The sequence below is a fragment of the Rhea pennata genome, chromosome 2, assembly GCF_028389875.1.
Source record: "Rhea pennata isolate bPtePen1 chromosome 2, bPtePen1.pri, whole genome shotgun sequence".
NCBI classification, from domain to species: Eukaryota; Metazoa; Chordata; class Aves; order Rheiformes; family Rheidae; genus Rhea; species Rhea pennata.
Window position 1 is genome coordinate 25,346,859 of NC_084664.1, and position 16,448 is coordinate 25,363,306.

At 37.4% G+C, this 16,448-nt stretch overlaps 1 protein-coding gene across 7 annotated transcripts in view; it reads left to right on the forward strand.

Moving 5' to 3' along the window:
- The window catches only part of CDK14 (cyclin dependent kinase 14), a 335,131-nt gene that overhangs the window by 105,847 nt on the left and 212,836 nt on the right, over positions 1-16,448 (forward strand). For all 7 annotated transcript variants that reach the window (XM_062569095.1, XM_062569097.1, XM_062569096.1 and 4 more), the window contains one exon: positions 2,214-2,293. In XM_062569095.1, coding sequence (XP_062425079.1) covers positions 2,214-2,293 — 80 coding nt within the window. The remainder of the gene's footprint in view (positions 1-2,213; positions 2,294-16,448) is intronic.

A 16,448-nucleotide genomic window follows, 5' to 3' on the forward strand; every position in this document is an offset into this window, starting at 1 on the left:
CTTTTCTTGTCTCTGGATTTACACTTAGAAATTCTTGCATTTGTAGAAAATGAGCTGAGGAAGAAAAAGGTTTTGGAGGTAAATAATGCTGACTGGGAGGATGCAATCCCAGAGGAACATTGCTTGAGATTAGTTCAGTCATTTTAATAGTATTAAGAGTTGCCCTGATGTCTATCAAGATGATGACAGCTACCAATGACAAAGTGGCAGTGATAACTAAATGGCACAGCCCACCTACTTTTTCTGTTTAAGAGCACTATATAATTTCGTATTCATCAAAGTCAGTGTATACTGTTGCTATTTGTGTTATGTTTTGCTATTAATGGATCAGTGAAATGTAGAGCTTCAGATTAAGAACATAATCTACATGACTCTGCATGCTACATGTCAGTCTTTTAAATTGCACTCCTTCCACATCCTACATCCTTACTCCCTCATTGGTTTGCTTTTTCCATCTTCTTCTGCATTGCTGAATGCTGAATCGCGCTCTATTCGCTGAATAGTGTCTGTTTGGTTCTTGATCTGCAAAACTATCTTGCTTTTCCTCATTTAAATCCCTTGTGCACAGCTATTTCATCTGTTGTAGTATAAACAATTTTTTCAGATACCTTAATTACTTTTATTTATACGATAGGCAGGATGGTGTATTGAAGGTAGAACTGAAAACTGCAGACGTACGTGAACTACACATCTGTCATCAATCTTTCCGTTTTTGCTTTTATTATGGTTTATACTTGTATCTGTGTATGACACAGTTACTTATAGCAAGGTTTGTTTTTTCCTGATGGTAGAAAAAATTTGGTTATGATCTCAACAGAAATGGATATAAAACAATCATAAGGGGAAATTCAGATAATCCTCTAGGAGTAAGCTGATAATTACCTGTCAACAATGACTGGTGGCCTGATACTTGAATTGATTGCAGTCTGAAATACTATGAATGATTGGAAGGTGATAAATAAACTGTCTTTTGATAATCAGGCTCCCTAAGTTCTTTACAGAGTCGTTACAGTGCACTGTACAGGTCTAATGAGATTCTGGCAATAGTAAACGATAATTAGAAGAAAATGTAGAGTAGCAGTCTTGGTATTGAAGTTGTCTGACTGCAAAAATTAAAAACCTGAGGAAGAAGATGGATTCAAACTTAGTAGGTGTCCATGTCATCTAGCTTTGAAAATTGAGTATGCTTCCTAGGGTCCAGAGCAATAGGGAATTGCCTTCATGACTACAGGAGCGTGGAAGCTTCATGGCTTCCCTAGGGCTCTGTGGCTGTAAGGGCTAGTTTTTAAACAGGAAGAAATTGCAATAATAATCCTTCTTCTATTTGGCAACTGTATTACACCCTTTCAGGAATCCAACTTCACCCCATGCTTTTCTTACTTCAGGAGTCTGTTAAAAGTTCAGAAGTAAGAGTTTGTTCTTGAGAAGAGTAATCAATATCAGTTTTTATATTTCATTCTGTTCTTAGTGAGATTTAATTTGACTAAGCTGAACCGACTGTATTTTCTGTGAGGCCTTGAAAGGGGAGAATGTGTAGTGAAGTTTTGAATGCTAGAACTGGAATCAGCCAAATAGATTTGAAAAGAGAGTGACCTCTGCTGTGAAGTTGCATCTCTTGCAGCACAAAATATTTCAAATTGTATAAATGGGAGTCATTATAATCTAAAACGAGCCTTGGCTATGTAGTAAAAAATGTACATTAGGAACAATTCTGTTCTAAAGGGAAGTGGTCAGAATGACCTAACAAATGTTTCTCATCTCCAATATCCTTAGCTTTTTGAGAGTAATAGTTACGGAGGGAAAAAGACAATTGATATAGGTATAGATAAACTATAAATGGAATGATTAGTGAAAATTATATGCCTTTTTTGTTGGAACAATTTGATCAATTAAAGGACAGATACATTAAAACCATATTTTGCAATGTGATACTTCTTAACAAAGCGTCAGTTGGTGCTGTGATAGAAGGGAAACAGACTGACTCACAGAAAACTGAGATCATTTCTTGGATTGCATGTGAGTGTGAAAATATAAAGTTGACATTATGGAAGCTATGAAGTGCTTTTTACTGTGCTATAAATGAATCACTGACATTGGCAGGAAGAAATTGAATAAGCACATGATGGAAAACAAGCTCTATTTATAAGAAATACTCTTTCTACTTTAATTTTGTGTTTCTTATTTCTCCTTCCCCTCCCCTCTTTCTCTCTCAGGGTAAATGGGAAGCTTGTGGCACTGAAGGTGATTAGATTACAGGAAGAGGAAGGAACCCCGTTTACAGCTATCAGGGAAGGTATGCACTCACATTTAATGATTATACATTTTTTTTTTAATTACATTGCACTTTCTCATTCCAGTGGCATGCTGTGGTGAATAGCTTGGGAATTCAAATTACATGCTTATGTTCTCTGTAGGAAGAATCTTTCGTGCTCCAAAAACAAAGCTTTTCTTTAGTGCAGAGGTTCTTGTCATACATAATGCAGCTCTGCCCTTGCTTTGGCTTGTGTCATATTTACTATAGAAATGAGTACCGAAGAGCACATGCATGCTTAAGGTGGGTGTGAGAAGTTAATCTGCCATGTGAAGGAGCTATATGAGTAGTATTTCTTGTCTAGAGGCTGCACCTAAAATGAAAGTAGATGCATATTTTTTATATACCTGTGGCCTGAAGAAAAGAAAGGCATTTCTTGATTGAAGGCCATCAGAAGAGCAAAGGGATCTGGAAGCAGAAATACAGGCTTCATAAAAAGCTTGTGGGCTGTGCATGGGTTTTGTTTCCCCATGGACCCTGTCCTGTCTGGCTCTTACCTAGCTGAGTGCAAGATGTCTGTCATGCTTTCTGTTCCGCTCCCTGTATCCTTCCCTGCCAGCCTCTCCTGTGTTCCCTGGTGACAGCTTCATTATCAAAGCCTGATTGCCTCAAGCTCTGTTGCAGAAATGGTTCTATGTGCCTTCTCTGTGTGGGCCTACTATGGTAGATGGTACTGAAAATGAGTTTTGGTAGAGAAATAATAAATAATTTGCCTTTAGGCCACTGATTCAAAATCAGCTGAAGTTGGTAGTGAGCTGAGGTGCCTAGTCTGTTGCAGCTACTCAGGTATCTTTTAAAATTAGGTTGGCTATTGCAGTGTAATTCCTTAAGTAGGGAAGAGCCGGCGGTGTAGCAGAATGTCAGCCCTCAGTATAGGCCCTTTTCCTGGTAGTGCAGTTTCACAGGCATCCGAGCTGAGGTCCCAGCAGCTGCACTTCATCAGCCCTTGCCCCGGCGCATGTTCCTGCAGCCGCCTTTGTGCCGGCAGGAGTCCCGGTGTGTTTGCCTAGTGAGCCAATCTGGGGACGGACAGGGCAAAAAGCTTTGTCTTCTGTGATTAGCATCCTGAAGCTGGAAACCTTTAAAGTACAGCAGAACTCCATGCTAAGCTTGTGCTACCCTTTCCGTTTTAAAGGGGCCCCTTTCACAAAGAAGGGAAAACTGGAGATAGATAATTGATGAGGGAATTTCAGCAGTTCTTCTGTACTGCTTTGTTTCAATAATAATTATTGGATGATCTGACACATTTATTCATAATGATACATATTTCATCTGTAAGTTGTCTGCTTCTGCAGCTGTGCCATGATAATGAGGTGTGTACTGGGTTATAAGCATAGCTTTCGATATTTGTAATGCCAAGTTCAAGGCTTAACAGCCTGTGTTTCAAATATGCTTATTGTTTTGCAGTTTTTTAGTTGATCTGGTACTGACTTAATAACTAAATAGTAGGTATAGGTTTTTTGCACCTCTTTACTGACACTTAAAAGGTTTTTTAATGTGAGCTTGATCTAGATGAGAGATCATGTCATTATAAATGTCAAATACAGAATAATGTTTTTTTCCTTCATAAATAGCTTGTTATAAAAGCTCAGTATTAGTAAGTTTCCTTCAGGAGAAAGCAGAGAGATTTCCTATGTTTTTTATTGAAATTATAAAGGCATACTTTTATGAAAATACATTTCATTCTATTGTTGGAGAAGTTCTACTTTTGGCTGTCACTAGAGCACTATAGTTGAAGCTGGTCAAAAATCCTGTGCTTAATGTTAGTAAAGCTAAGCTCGTCTAGCAAGGCTCTTAAAATTTTTATTTCATATATATATAAATACATATCTACATAAAATGTATAAAGTATGTGGTGTCATTTATGATTTTGATGGGACTATATGCATGCATTGTATTTTCAGGTATTCATCGTAATAGGCTGGGACTGATACTAGATTTGAGTCTTGATCCAAATCCTATTAGGTTAATGAGAATTTATCTCTTGACTTCAGTAGGCTTTTGGTTAGGGGCAGAACTCAGGTTATGTGGGTTTTTTTTTGGTAAATGCAATCCTGCCTTCTGTGTAGTGGAACTTTATACAGATATGTAGGAGTTATCAGTAGAAATAGTTTTTGATGTTTTATATTATGTAGAAGTTGGACATACATGATACATAAGATGGGAAGGGGAATCTGTTTCTAGATTTGCTTTTCTTTTCTTTATTTTTGTATCAGTAACAAATGTCAGGCCCATAAAAATAAAGAAGACTATATTATAAGGCTAGGTTTCAGAAGTTAATCTCAATGATTGTCTGTTGTGCCAGACTTGTGTTAGTTGATAGTAATGCTACCTACAGCTGTGGAGTTAACTGGTAAGGCCTGAGCAAGGTGAAGCTTTCCCATTAACTTCATCCATCTTGAACGCACTTGGTTCTGTATTGTGGTAGTGACTGATCTCAGCAGCATGAATGGAACCAGAGAGAAATGCTTGTATAACCTCTTGAAGCTTCTTGATAAGTTTGAGACTGAAATACAGTGAGAGTGGGACGTTGCTAAACTGCTAGAAGATTTTTCTTGATTTCTGTTGGCTAGCTGACTGGATCCAGCCACATAATTTAGATTGGAATAATTAGAACAAGTACAACTACCACTTAAGATGAGATCAACTTCTAATTTCAGTTATCTGCAGAGTAGTGTTGGCCTAATCAAAAAATGGATGGATGTTAACACAAGCCAGAGCTTTGTTGGGACATTTCACTCCAAAGGCTTTCATAATGGAGAAGCCAGACAGATTTTGGCTTTGATTTATTCCTTATTTTCTATTTTTCCATCAGTGCAAGGCAAATTCAGACAAAACTCTCATTATTTGTAAATTAAAAATAGAGGAAATTAATTGTTTAACCTTTCTTAGGGCTCCTTGTGTAAATTGGTGAGAGGAAAACAGCATTCCTGTGTTGTGTTTCTGTTGGGGATGTTGTATGATGTTAACTGGGGGAAGTTACGGACTGAAATCTTAAGCGGTGGGCATGCTGAGGGAATGTATAGCTATATATTATTATAACTAGCTGTGTATAGGGAAACATATTGTTACTACTGTGACAGCAACAAAATGAGACTCAAAGAAAAGAAAGCTATGAAGGAAAGGTACTAAGAAAAGTAGCAAAATGTGGAATTTAAATATGCAGTCTGTGACTAAGGAGTTACATATTGAGTTAAGATAAAAATGGAAGAAAAAGTAAAAAAAAACCACTAAATATTTGTTAGGGAAAAATATTGTAGCAAAGTAGCATAAGAAAAATCATAGTAAATTTTAAGGACCTAGTGAAATTTTGTTGAGACTTCCGTTAAAGTTCCTACTTAAAAAGTAATTCTGCTTTTACAGCAGATCTAGTTTTGTCTTCTACCACGTTATCAGTTACGTAGGTGTGAGAGAAAACAGATACCTATATAAAAAGGCTTATTTATTAAAGCTGCTCAGCAGTCTCTTGAATTTCTAGTACCAAATTTAGAGGTAGTCTGTGCTAAATATTCTTTGAATTTGGTCTGTGACGGTTACCCCCAAATTACTCTTTCTTTGATATGCATTTTACTGGATGTTTCACAGTGCATTCAGCTCACTGAATTGTGGATAATCTAATTTATTTTTGAAGATCCAGAAGATATAGCAGAAGAAAAAAGGAAAAGAAAAAGCACTAATTGGAGAGTTTATATATTTATACACACATGAGTGAGTTAAACCTATGCGGTCTTCTGATCATACAGATGTGAGTGGTGCGAGCCTTGCTCCTGTCTGTATACTGATTGCTACTATTCTGTCCTGAAAGTGCCTGCAGCTGTTGTTTCTGAGACACTAGTGTCTGGAAATGATTTATACATTATTTTCTCATTTAGACTATTTTTTGTAAAATATAGATTAGTAAATTAATAGAAACTAATTGTTTTTCTGTTAAGTGTAGTTGTGGTTTAATCTTTTAATGTAACTAACAACGATTCAGAAGTGTTTTAGCAGTAGACTTATGTGCTATTAAAAACACTGTAACCAACAGAAAAGTTTACTGACCTAAAGTTTATCTCAGCTGTTTCATTCCCCTGATTTCCTGTAATGTCATACTTTAGTCTAGGCTGAATATTGGACTGTGTGATAGATTCTAATTCTGGAAACAGCTCGCTTTATTAGTCTGAGATACCTTGTTTGATTTCTGAGTAATAACATTGCTCATATGCAGCATAGAACAGATTCCCGTTTTTAGATATGTGTGTGGAAAACCATCCCTTAGTTTTATTGCTGCCTTGCTTATGAAGTTAACTTGCTTACTGTGTTCCTTTCTTTGGCAATAAAATTGTTTCTTCCCTATGCTAATCATGACAGCTGTTTGTGTTTGGTTTTCATTTCCCTTCCTTGTAAATATTGTTGCCCTCTTTGCTCTGCTTGTTTTCATTTACTGTTATTAATAAAATTCTGTTTTAATGTTTTAGTATGCGCTAATATTTTGTTTCTAATAGGCTTTTCAGACTTCTAAAATGGCTGTGTTTTGGAAGCATTTTTATACATTGCCATTTAAATGTCATGAAAAATAGACCTTTTGGTGTATTTTTCTCTTATTATTCTTTTATTTATTTATTGTAATTAATATGTATTTGTACCTGTTTGTAGTTTATATTTAAAAGTGTTCAGATCAGAGACTGTCTGTTTGGTTTGATGGTTGCCCAGATAATAATTTTCCATCTAGTCCAGTGTCAAAGACATTACCTTAACACCACATATGGGTAGCAATGTGAAAAATAGCCCATAAATGTTACTGAAACAGATACCTAGCTTGCATTATAAAATTCCGAAAAACAGACCATTTGCTTAGTAAATTTCTTTACTTTAAATTGTTAAAGAGAATTTCAATATACATACTGAATTATTTTATGACTTGTGGGAAAGAACTGAATGCGTCCGATTGCCCTGTAGAAGAAGGGAATGATAGAGGCTAAATTCTTGTCTGAAAAACATCTTCAAAGATCTGCAGCAGTGTCAGGCCTCTTCCATCCTTACCTGGGAAGGAGGAGGGGAAGAGTCAGCTGCCTTGCTGTTATGGGAACACTGCTGAGGTGAGCGGTGCTAACACAGGAGCGAGAGGTGGGTTAAGGCTATAGCCTCCTTTTGTTGTCTTCCCTCCTGTATGTTCCACATCTTTACCTTTCTACTTCATGGTAAATCAGTCTAGGATTTATTGAAAGAAATCTAGTTTCCTAAGCAGATGTGTTACAAAATTTTAAAATGGCAAATATGTAGTGTAAAAATTTCCTTCAGAAAGAATAGAAAACTGTACAGTGTGTGAATTCTGTGTCCATTCTCAAACAGGGGAAGTAAGGGTAAACACTGTCATTGTTAACACAAGATCTAACAACCTCCCCTCAAAGACCCTACAAATAGGTGCCCCCCAAAATGCACAAAATGAAGACAAAGCCTTGGAGAGAGAAATTGGAGTCGCCTGTTATGCCCCAGACTGGAGAATCTTTCTTAAGTTGGGAGACTTTCTGAAACCTCTCTTTCTGAAGTTGGGTGGCTGGAGAGTATAAATCTTCACAAGTTTTCTCTGTCGAAAATTGTACTGGAGTAATTGCTAAGAAGGAGCTACAGGGAAGAGGAGCAGTTTGCCAGGGGAATTCTTATGTAAGTGATTGTGTATAATTTATTACGCAGCATTCCTAATATGTGCAAAATGGAGAATACTGCTTTGTAGCAACCATACTGCATGTGCTGTAAAGCATCTGTGCTTTTATTATTCAAGAGAAATAACATAGTTTGTGCCCATATCATCTAAAGAAGGGTTACAAGGAATTAGATTTTCATTCAGCAGCTATCATTCTTGTGACCTCATGTTGAATCATTGCCAGAGGAGTTACTGCATGTATATGCCAGTTCAGTGATGTTTGGCAGATGTGTAGCATAGGGATCTTTACAATTTTAAGTCAACAAATACCCTCACAGCACTAGTTAGATGATTGGTGGTGATATGCCTGTATTCACTGTATCAGATTAGGTTGGGAAGGTTGTATGCTTGTAGATCAAGGGCACAGGAAAGCAATATCTGCATACTTAGGAGTTGTTCTTGACCTGCTGGTAGAAGTTAAATATGAAAAATGCAACTGGAATCCAGTCTCTGTCAGTAAAGAATAAGTTGTCCTTTGTTCTATTTAAAGCTTAATGATCCTTTTTCAAAAAATAAACCCATTTGTTCTTTTCTGCCATGCTTTTTATGCTTTTTTTCTTAAGAAAGCTTGGTGACTTTCTTGTGTGTGATGGCAGTTGGTAGGACTTTCACATTTCCATCATGAGCCCAATCAAGGAATTTAAATTTCCATAACTGTATGTCTAAAAGCTTCATATATGTCTGGCTCTGCAGTCCTCTGGAAGTTTTAAGAAATATGTTTAAGATTATGGTGGATGTGAAACTATTTTAAGTGTATACATCACAGGAGTTAGGATAGGGTTTTGGTAACTGTGTTTTTAGAGTCTGAGAATAAGTTCAGTGTCCCTAAAAAACAGATTGCTTTGGAGCTGTGAGGTAAGAAAAGACAGTAGCTTGGCTGTAACTTAGGGAGCTTTATCATCGCCTACAGAGCTGGCAAAGCTAGTGCCTACTGCAGGCTAAATAGCTACAGCTCAATTAACTGTAAAGTCCCTGCAAAGCCAGTACAGCTTGTAGTTGTATAGTTGTAACAGCTTTGTTTTTCAATATTGTTAAAATTAGAACAGATAGGCAAAGAACCCCTGGGAAACTTTGTCATTGGATATTTAAGGTCAAGAAGTATTCAAAGGTAAAGCCCTTTCTGACTTTTTTTTTTTTTTTTTTTTTTTTTTTTGGTTATATGCATCCATGCAGCTTTACCCAAAGTTTGTGCTGCCTGAAGATTGATGGGAACACAAGATTTCCAAATTAAGATGGGCTAGGCTTCAAATGCCTAATTATAGTTAGAAAAAGGTGTTCCTGGGACCCTTCTCATGAAATGGAGTTGACTTTTAAAATTCCCTGGATTTTTGGATGTTACATATTTTAAATATGCTTTTAAAGATGTGGATAATGCATGTTCATTCTTACTGAAGATTAATAAAATAAGAGTGGCCTTTAATTTTTGGAGCTTTTATGAGTGACCACTTTTTGATAGATCAATTTCTTGACTATATTTGCATTTGTACTTTTTCTTGCATATGGATTTGAATGCATTTGCTTATGTCTGAGAGAAACATGATAGATCTCAGCTACGAAGAGCTTAGAAGCAGCAGGAGCTTTCATCTTTATTACTCTTTACCTCCTGCTGTTCTCCCCAGCACCGACTTTCTGCTAATTTCATCCCTCTGTCAATGTTCATCTGCTTTTGTTTGAAAGCAGGTGGAGTAACTGGCTGAAATAGGTGAACTGAATTTCTGGTTGCCTCAGATGAAAGTGGGAGAGCTGTTAGGTTTTCCAATCTCACTTGGATGCAGTGTGGGTCATTACTGTGATGTTAGGGTGTATCAGTTTTCAGCCTGTCCAAATTACGCTATGTTCCTCGCTGCTTTTTGGTGTACTGAGCAAAAGCTACCCTTTCCATGCAGGGAGTTCAGAAATGATAGAGACTGAATAAGTCTGTCCTACTTCTTTCTTTGTTCCTTGCTTTTCATAGGCTGAGCACAGCCTTTTCTTTTTCATCTATTTTTTTTCCAAATACCCTGTAATATGCTATAGTTGGTCACAATTATAAATCTTTTGGGAGAGCTGAGATTACATAAATGTAATGTAAATGATGATATTTCCCTTTCAGAATCATGATTAAACACTTTAAACGCTGTTGTGAACTCCCATCACATGTGGGAAAAGTCTCACATGCTTTTCTGAAAAGTACAACAGAAAATTCCAAATTATGCAGCTTCTTAGAGCTAAATCTGTTTCTCAGAATACGTATTTTTTTCCAGAATATTTTATCTCTAGCCTGTTGAGACAACATATCGCTGTGTCAATTGAATCCTCATTCAGTACTTTCTGAAGTGCAAACTGTGACCTTCTGACTTTTGTTCTTGGGTGCCATTCAAGAAAGAAAAGATGTGGTGACACTTAGAGGATTTTTTTTTTTTTTTTATAACATCATCACACTGTCAAGAATCTTTTCCTTATCCTTCTTATCAGTTATTTTAGTGGTAAAACCTTTTGGTAGACCTGACATCATTTGAAGAAGTTTTCTGTGCATCTTCAGTATTCAGATGGAAGACTTTTTATAAAAGATCTTGTGCTAGTTCAAAGGCTAGAAGGTTCCAAATCTATTATCTTTGGCCTAACCTGCCTCAGGAAGGCAATCTACCCACAGTGGTTCCTTTGTCCTGCTATTCTATTCTGAACAGAGTTTTCTATTCAAAAAAAGTTTCTTCTCTTCCAATTTTTAATGTAGGATTCTGAACTGTTTCCTTACAGATTTGTCTGGTCTCCTGTCCTCCCTGCATCATAGAAAGGGTAGAAAAATGTGACAGTTACAGAATACAGAGAGTAAGATGGGGAGGGGGCAGTCCTTTCTTCATACATAACTGTGAGCTATATAACTAGAAGTCATACAGAACCCTTGTGCAGCCCTCATGGCTTTCTTGCTTAAGTAGAAATGGGAAAGGGTCAGTCTTTCTATGCCATATGCAGATTTAACCTCATTTTATAGCATATACTACCACCATAAAAGGTAAAGAACAAGTTAATCCTGCTCAGAATAACATTAACTTTTTCCCCGTGACTGTATGCCAATGGGAGATATACAAATACTGACTGTATGTTAATGTGAACAGAGATGTTAGCCAGTAACAGCATCTTCACTTGAATGGTTCAGAGACCCTAAGGGAGATACCTTCCAATTGCCAGTCCGAGGGTTTCTGGGAATCCATGGCCACCTGGTAAAGTAAAACTTAGATACAGGCTCGTCTTGAGGCAAAGAAATACCTCCTAAATCTAGCCTGTTCCTCAAATTGAATTTCATTTGTTACATCTCTCTTGTGAGAAAGGAATAATCTGAGCAACAATACTATTTAGCTTTGTGATTAAAGTGGTGATTTTAAATCCACACAAAGACATTTGTCTTTGTCAAGGTCTTTTTGAGTGCTCTCTGTGTGTTCCTTTCCACTGCTGTGTCCTGAATTTCAAAAGTATCAAAGCAAGATTCAGCTTTTGAACCAACTGAGTTAGCTCTGATTTTCTCCTTAGGCTTTTGTGTATGTTAAAGTAATAGGTGGCTATAGTGTTTTAGCAGAACTGATTTGAAGTTCAGGTAATTGGAAAATAAGGACATGGGGAGCTGTCTGGTATCCTCATGTGAAACTCAGTTCTCTTTCTGTAAAATATATGCATATGCACACATACATACAAATATTGTATTTAATGTCTACAACTGGCTCCTGAATTGCCCAAAGTATTTCCACATTTAGAGACTTAAATTTAAAATAACATCTAGGAACTGCTTGCTTCTTTGCCATGGCGTGCAGTATATGAAAGACTCAGGTGTTGTCACCTGAGTACATAAGGCATTGTATTCTGACTGAGTTAAAGGAAATGCATTGCTGCATATATAGATGGTGTGTGTCACACAGACACACACACATACAGACAGACACGTGTGCACACATATGTTGTCTGTCTTAAAGACTTGCTATAAAAAATGGATTTAATATCCCCTGCCAAACAGCCAAATCCTTTGCAGAGTCATCTACTAGCTTTACTCAACTTTTATCTTGATAGAGATAAAATATTTTCCATATAAGATGTCCATTTCCATCAAAACTTGCACCTAAGACGTGACATTCTTCTAGCTAGTGATTCTACAATCATTGTTCATAAAGATATAATCAGATTAGTTTTGTTTGTACTTTGATACAGAAAATTCATGAACAAGTTTTCATTTTCATGATGTGTAAGTTATTTAGAAATACGATATGAAACGGCTTTTTTTTTCAGCCATGAGTATAACAGTAATAATGAGTGTGCATGTGCTACTGATAGATCGACAAAGATGCCTTTGTTTTCAGAGTTGTAGTTCTTGCTTTTATCTCCATCCCACAGCATAACTGCATTTTTGCTTTGGAAAAACTGAATTAAGTTGATTACAAATGGGTAACTTCTTTATAAGCAGGTTTATTAATCTCTTTCCAGAAAAAAGATACTGTTCTGCCTTAATATCTGTATTAACCATTTGGTATCAAAATGAGAAAAATCCTTATTTGCAAGTGACAGGGTCATGTCTTTCACAAAATCACAAAGTTGAGGTTGGAAGAGACTTCTGTAGATCATCAAGCTGATCTGCCCTGCTCAAAGTAGGCATCAGCTAGAGCAGATTGCTCAGGACCTTGTCCAATTGGATCCACCACCTCTCTGAGCAACCTGTTCCAGTGTTTGACCACACTCTCAATAAAGTGTTTCTTGTGTTCAGACAGAACTTCTTGTGTTCAGTTTGTGTCCACTGCCTCTCGACCTCTCCACTGGGCACCGAGAAAAGCCTGACTCTGTCCTCTTTGTACACTCCCCTTGGATCCTTATACACATGTCACAGGATCTCAGAATGGGTAGGGTTGGAAGGGACCTCTGGAGATCATCTGGTCCAACCTCCCTGCTCAAACGGGGTCACCAAGAGCATTTTAGACAGGGTTGCATCCAGGTGGGTTTTGAGTATCTCTAGAGAAGGAGACTCCACAGCCTCTCTGGGCAGCCTGTTCCAGTTCTATACATCCAGTCCCTTAATCATGTTTGTGGCCCTTCACTGGTCTCGTTGCAGTCAGTCCATGTCTTTTGTGTACTGGGGAGCCCAGAATTGCATCCAGTACTCCAGATGAGGCCTCACTATTGCTGACTAAAAAGGAAGGATCACCTCCCTTGACCTGGTGATAATGGTTTTTTTCTAGTGCCGCCCAGGATGCTGTTGGCCTTTTTTGCTGCAACATTGTTGCACGTTGTAGGCTTATGTTCAACTTGGTTTCCACCAGGTCCTTCTCTGCAAAGCTGCACTCCTCCAGCTGGTTAGCACCCAGCTTGTACTGGTACATGGGGTTATTCCTTCCCAGGTGCAAAACTTAAAACTTTGCACTTCTCTTTGGCTGAACTTCATGAGGTTCCTCTTGGTCCATTTCTCCAGCTTGTGGAGATCTCTCTGAATGGCAGCACAACCTCTCCCAGCAATTCCTCTCAGTTTTGTGTCATATACAGACTTGGTGAGGATGCATTCTGCCTCATCGTCCAGATCATTAATGAAGATACGGAACTGTACTAGAACCAGTAGTGTTCTCTGGGTGGACACCAGTAGTGACTGGCCTCCAGCAGGATGCTGTGCCAATGTTCACAACCCTCTGAGCCCAGAAGTTCAGTCAGTTTTCAATCCACCTCATTGTCCTTTATTCTAGCCCATATTTACCAGTTTGTCTGTGAGGATGTTACAGGATACAATATCAAAAGCCTTTCTAAAATCAAGATAAACAACATCCACTGTTCTCTCCTCATCCACCAAGCCAGTCATCTTGTCACATCATTCGTCTTCAAGGTTATCATGTTGGTCAAGTGTGATTTTCCCTTCACAAATCCATGCTGGCTGGTTTCCAGTATTGCTCTATCATCTTCACAGAGACTGAAGTGAGGCTTACTGGCTTGTGGTTCCGTAGATCCTCTTTCTTATCCTTCTTGAAGACAGAAGCGACATTTACTTTTATGTAGTACTCAGAAGAGGCTTGCTAATAACAAAAATAGGAAAACTAAAAGAGAAATATACTGTAGTACTTTGCTGCCTTTTATTCTCACCTTCAGTATTAATGACTCAGTTCCTCCTTTAAACATATACTCAGAGAAGTAAAAAATTCTAGTGTCATAAAACATTTCATTTAGGTTACAGTACTTTGCTTAAGTTGTTGAGCATGAATTATTTCTAAACTTTGAAATGCTTTATCAGTATTTTCAGTAGCCTGCATATTGTAATGTCATGAAGCATGACGACAGCCGCTCAAGTCAACAAAAAGCACACACTAATACCTTTCTGTTGCAGAAAAACACCCCTATCAGTTATAATCAGAACTGTGAAAAAAGTGTTAGCAAATACTCCTTATAATGAAATAATATATTGGAGAAAAAGCAGATAAATTTCTTTGTTTTTTTTTTCCTGCATGTCTTTGCAGATTGCTGTTTTCTTTGGCTTAGTTGTTGTTGGATACTGAAGGCTCAGGTGTCTGGGTCAGGCAGTTCCTTAGGGAGATAGTGCTGTTTTTTTTTTCCCCCTTTGACTTTCCTAAGACTATGTTGCAAACGTTTTGGTTCCATTTTCCAGTTTTTGCTATGTGGGACATTTATCATTCAAGACCCTCAGCTTGCCAAAAATAATACTGGAAAAAGAATTATATTGAGTTGAAATACATGCTTCATAATGGAATCTATTCTTGCAATGTGGATGGAGTTACTGCTTTCAGGTTTTAGAATCAATATGAAGAGAATAATATTTCAAAATTAGAAATTGACCTTTGCTGTCTTCTTAAAGCAATGAGAATGAACGTCCGCATTATTTTACTTGGGAATATTCCTTCCTAGTAAGCAACATAAGAAAGAAGCTGGTAATTTATTGCATTTTTCTGCTGAGATGAAAGGGAACTAGATGGTTCAGAGACTGGTAATAGGATATCATGACCTTCCACCTCTGCCCCATTTATGAAAACACAAGCCAAGATAGTGATGTCTACAGGTCATCAATGTGGCATATACAGCAGTAGAGTCTGTAGCTATGTAGTTTCTGCATTTTAAGGTCTGAGACGCTTTTCGTAAACTTAAACAGCTTCTCAGGGGACAGCAGATTCAGCTGGAGCTAACTGAAAAAATGAACGTAGGAAGCCTTCTAATTAAGTCTATATTAGCGTGCTAATCTGAGTGGTTTTTATCAGTGTTACAGTGCTCCAATCTAGCTTGTTTATCCTTCTTGTTTTGCATACTCATGGAAGTGGCCAGACAGATTCAGAGTTCTCTTAGCTGATGCAAGAGTGGCACCAACAAGTTTTTCTTGACTATTATTTTGGGTTGTTAGGAAGGGATTAATACAAATAAGGATGCTGTATTTTTTCCTTTGAAAAGGTACTCAAAACTTGCACTGCCATGTGAGTTAATTTAGAATTTAACTTTGCTCTGCATCTCCTTGTGGAATTGCCCTAATATTCTCTTTTTGTGTATAGTAACTTGAGCATAGAGTTAGCTACCTGAAGCCCATCTTGGTTGTTCAACTTAGATTACTGAGGAACAGATGTGTTCAGACTTTATTTTATCTTAAATATCAGCTGCTTTTCCTGAGCAGAAGCAATCAACAAAGTCGAGAGGGTGGTAGGAATCTTGGTGTATCACTACACTAGTTCTACAGATAGGGTGATAACAGTGCTAGTGTGGCTGGCTTCCATATGAGAATTTACTTCTCCTCATATACCCTAAAATTTGAGTAGGGTTAAGTAACCCAAGTTATTATGGTAGGTTTAATACAGCTGATTGAAAAACATCAAATCTCTACTTGCAAAATAAAAAGAGAAACTTAAAAAATATTTTTCAGTTCCAGTTTAGAAATAATCAGAATGAACCTTCTTTTATGTGGTCCAAATATTTCTAATTTTTTTTTGCTTGTAACTAGAAAAAAATGTAATCCTTTATACTTTTTACATGTTTTCCTCTCAGATAACAGGATAAAACAAAAATGCACACTCACTCCCTCACTCTCTTTCTCTCTGTCTGTCTTTGAAATCCGGGATGCCTGCTTGCTCTCTCTCTCACTGGTGAGAATGTTTCTGTAAAACACTGGATTATGTGATGGTTTTATTTTAAGGAAAAAAAAAGGCAAAAACTTCTATCACATTAAGCAAGATAAAATTTTTTTTTGATTGTTCTAATTCTGCTTTTCAGAGCAGAGCAGCACTCGTGTTGCTGCCATTAGGAAACTGTCAGTTACTGAAGGGGCATCTAAATAAAAGCCTTGAAGAAACCCAGCAGGTCAAAGGCTCATTGATAAACTAGAGTAAAGAACTTTCACACTTTTCCAAGCTACTTTGTCTCAAGCTATTGGTATTCCTGAAAGATACTTTTCAGTTTGCAATTACATGTTTCTTAGGAAGTCTTGGCTGTAAAACTGACATGGTTGAAATATGGGCTTTGCAT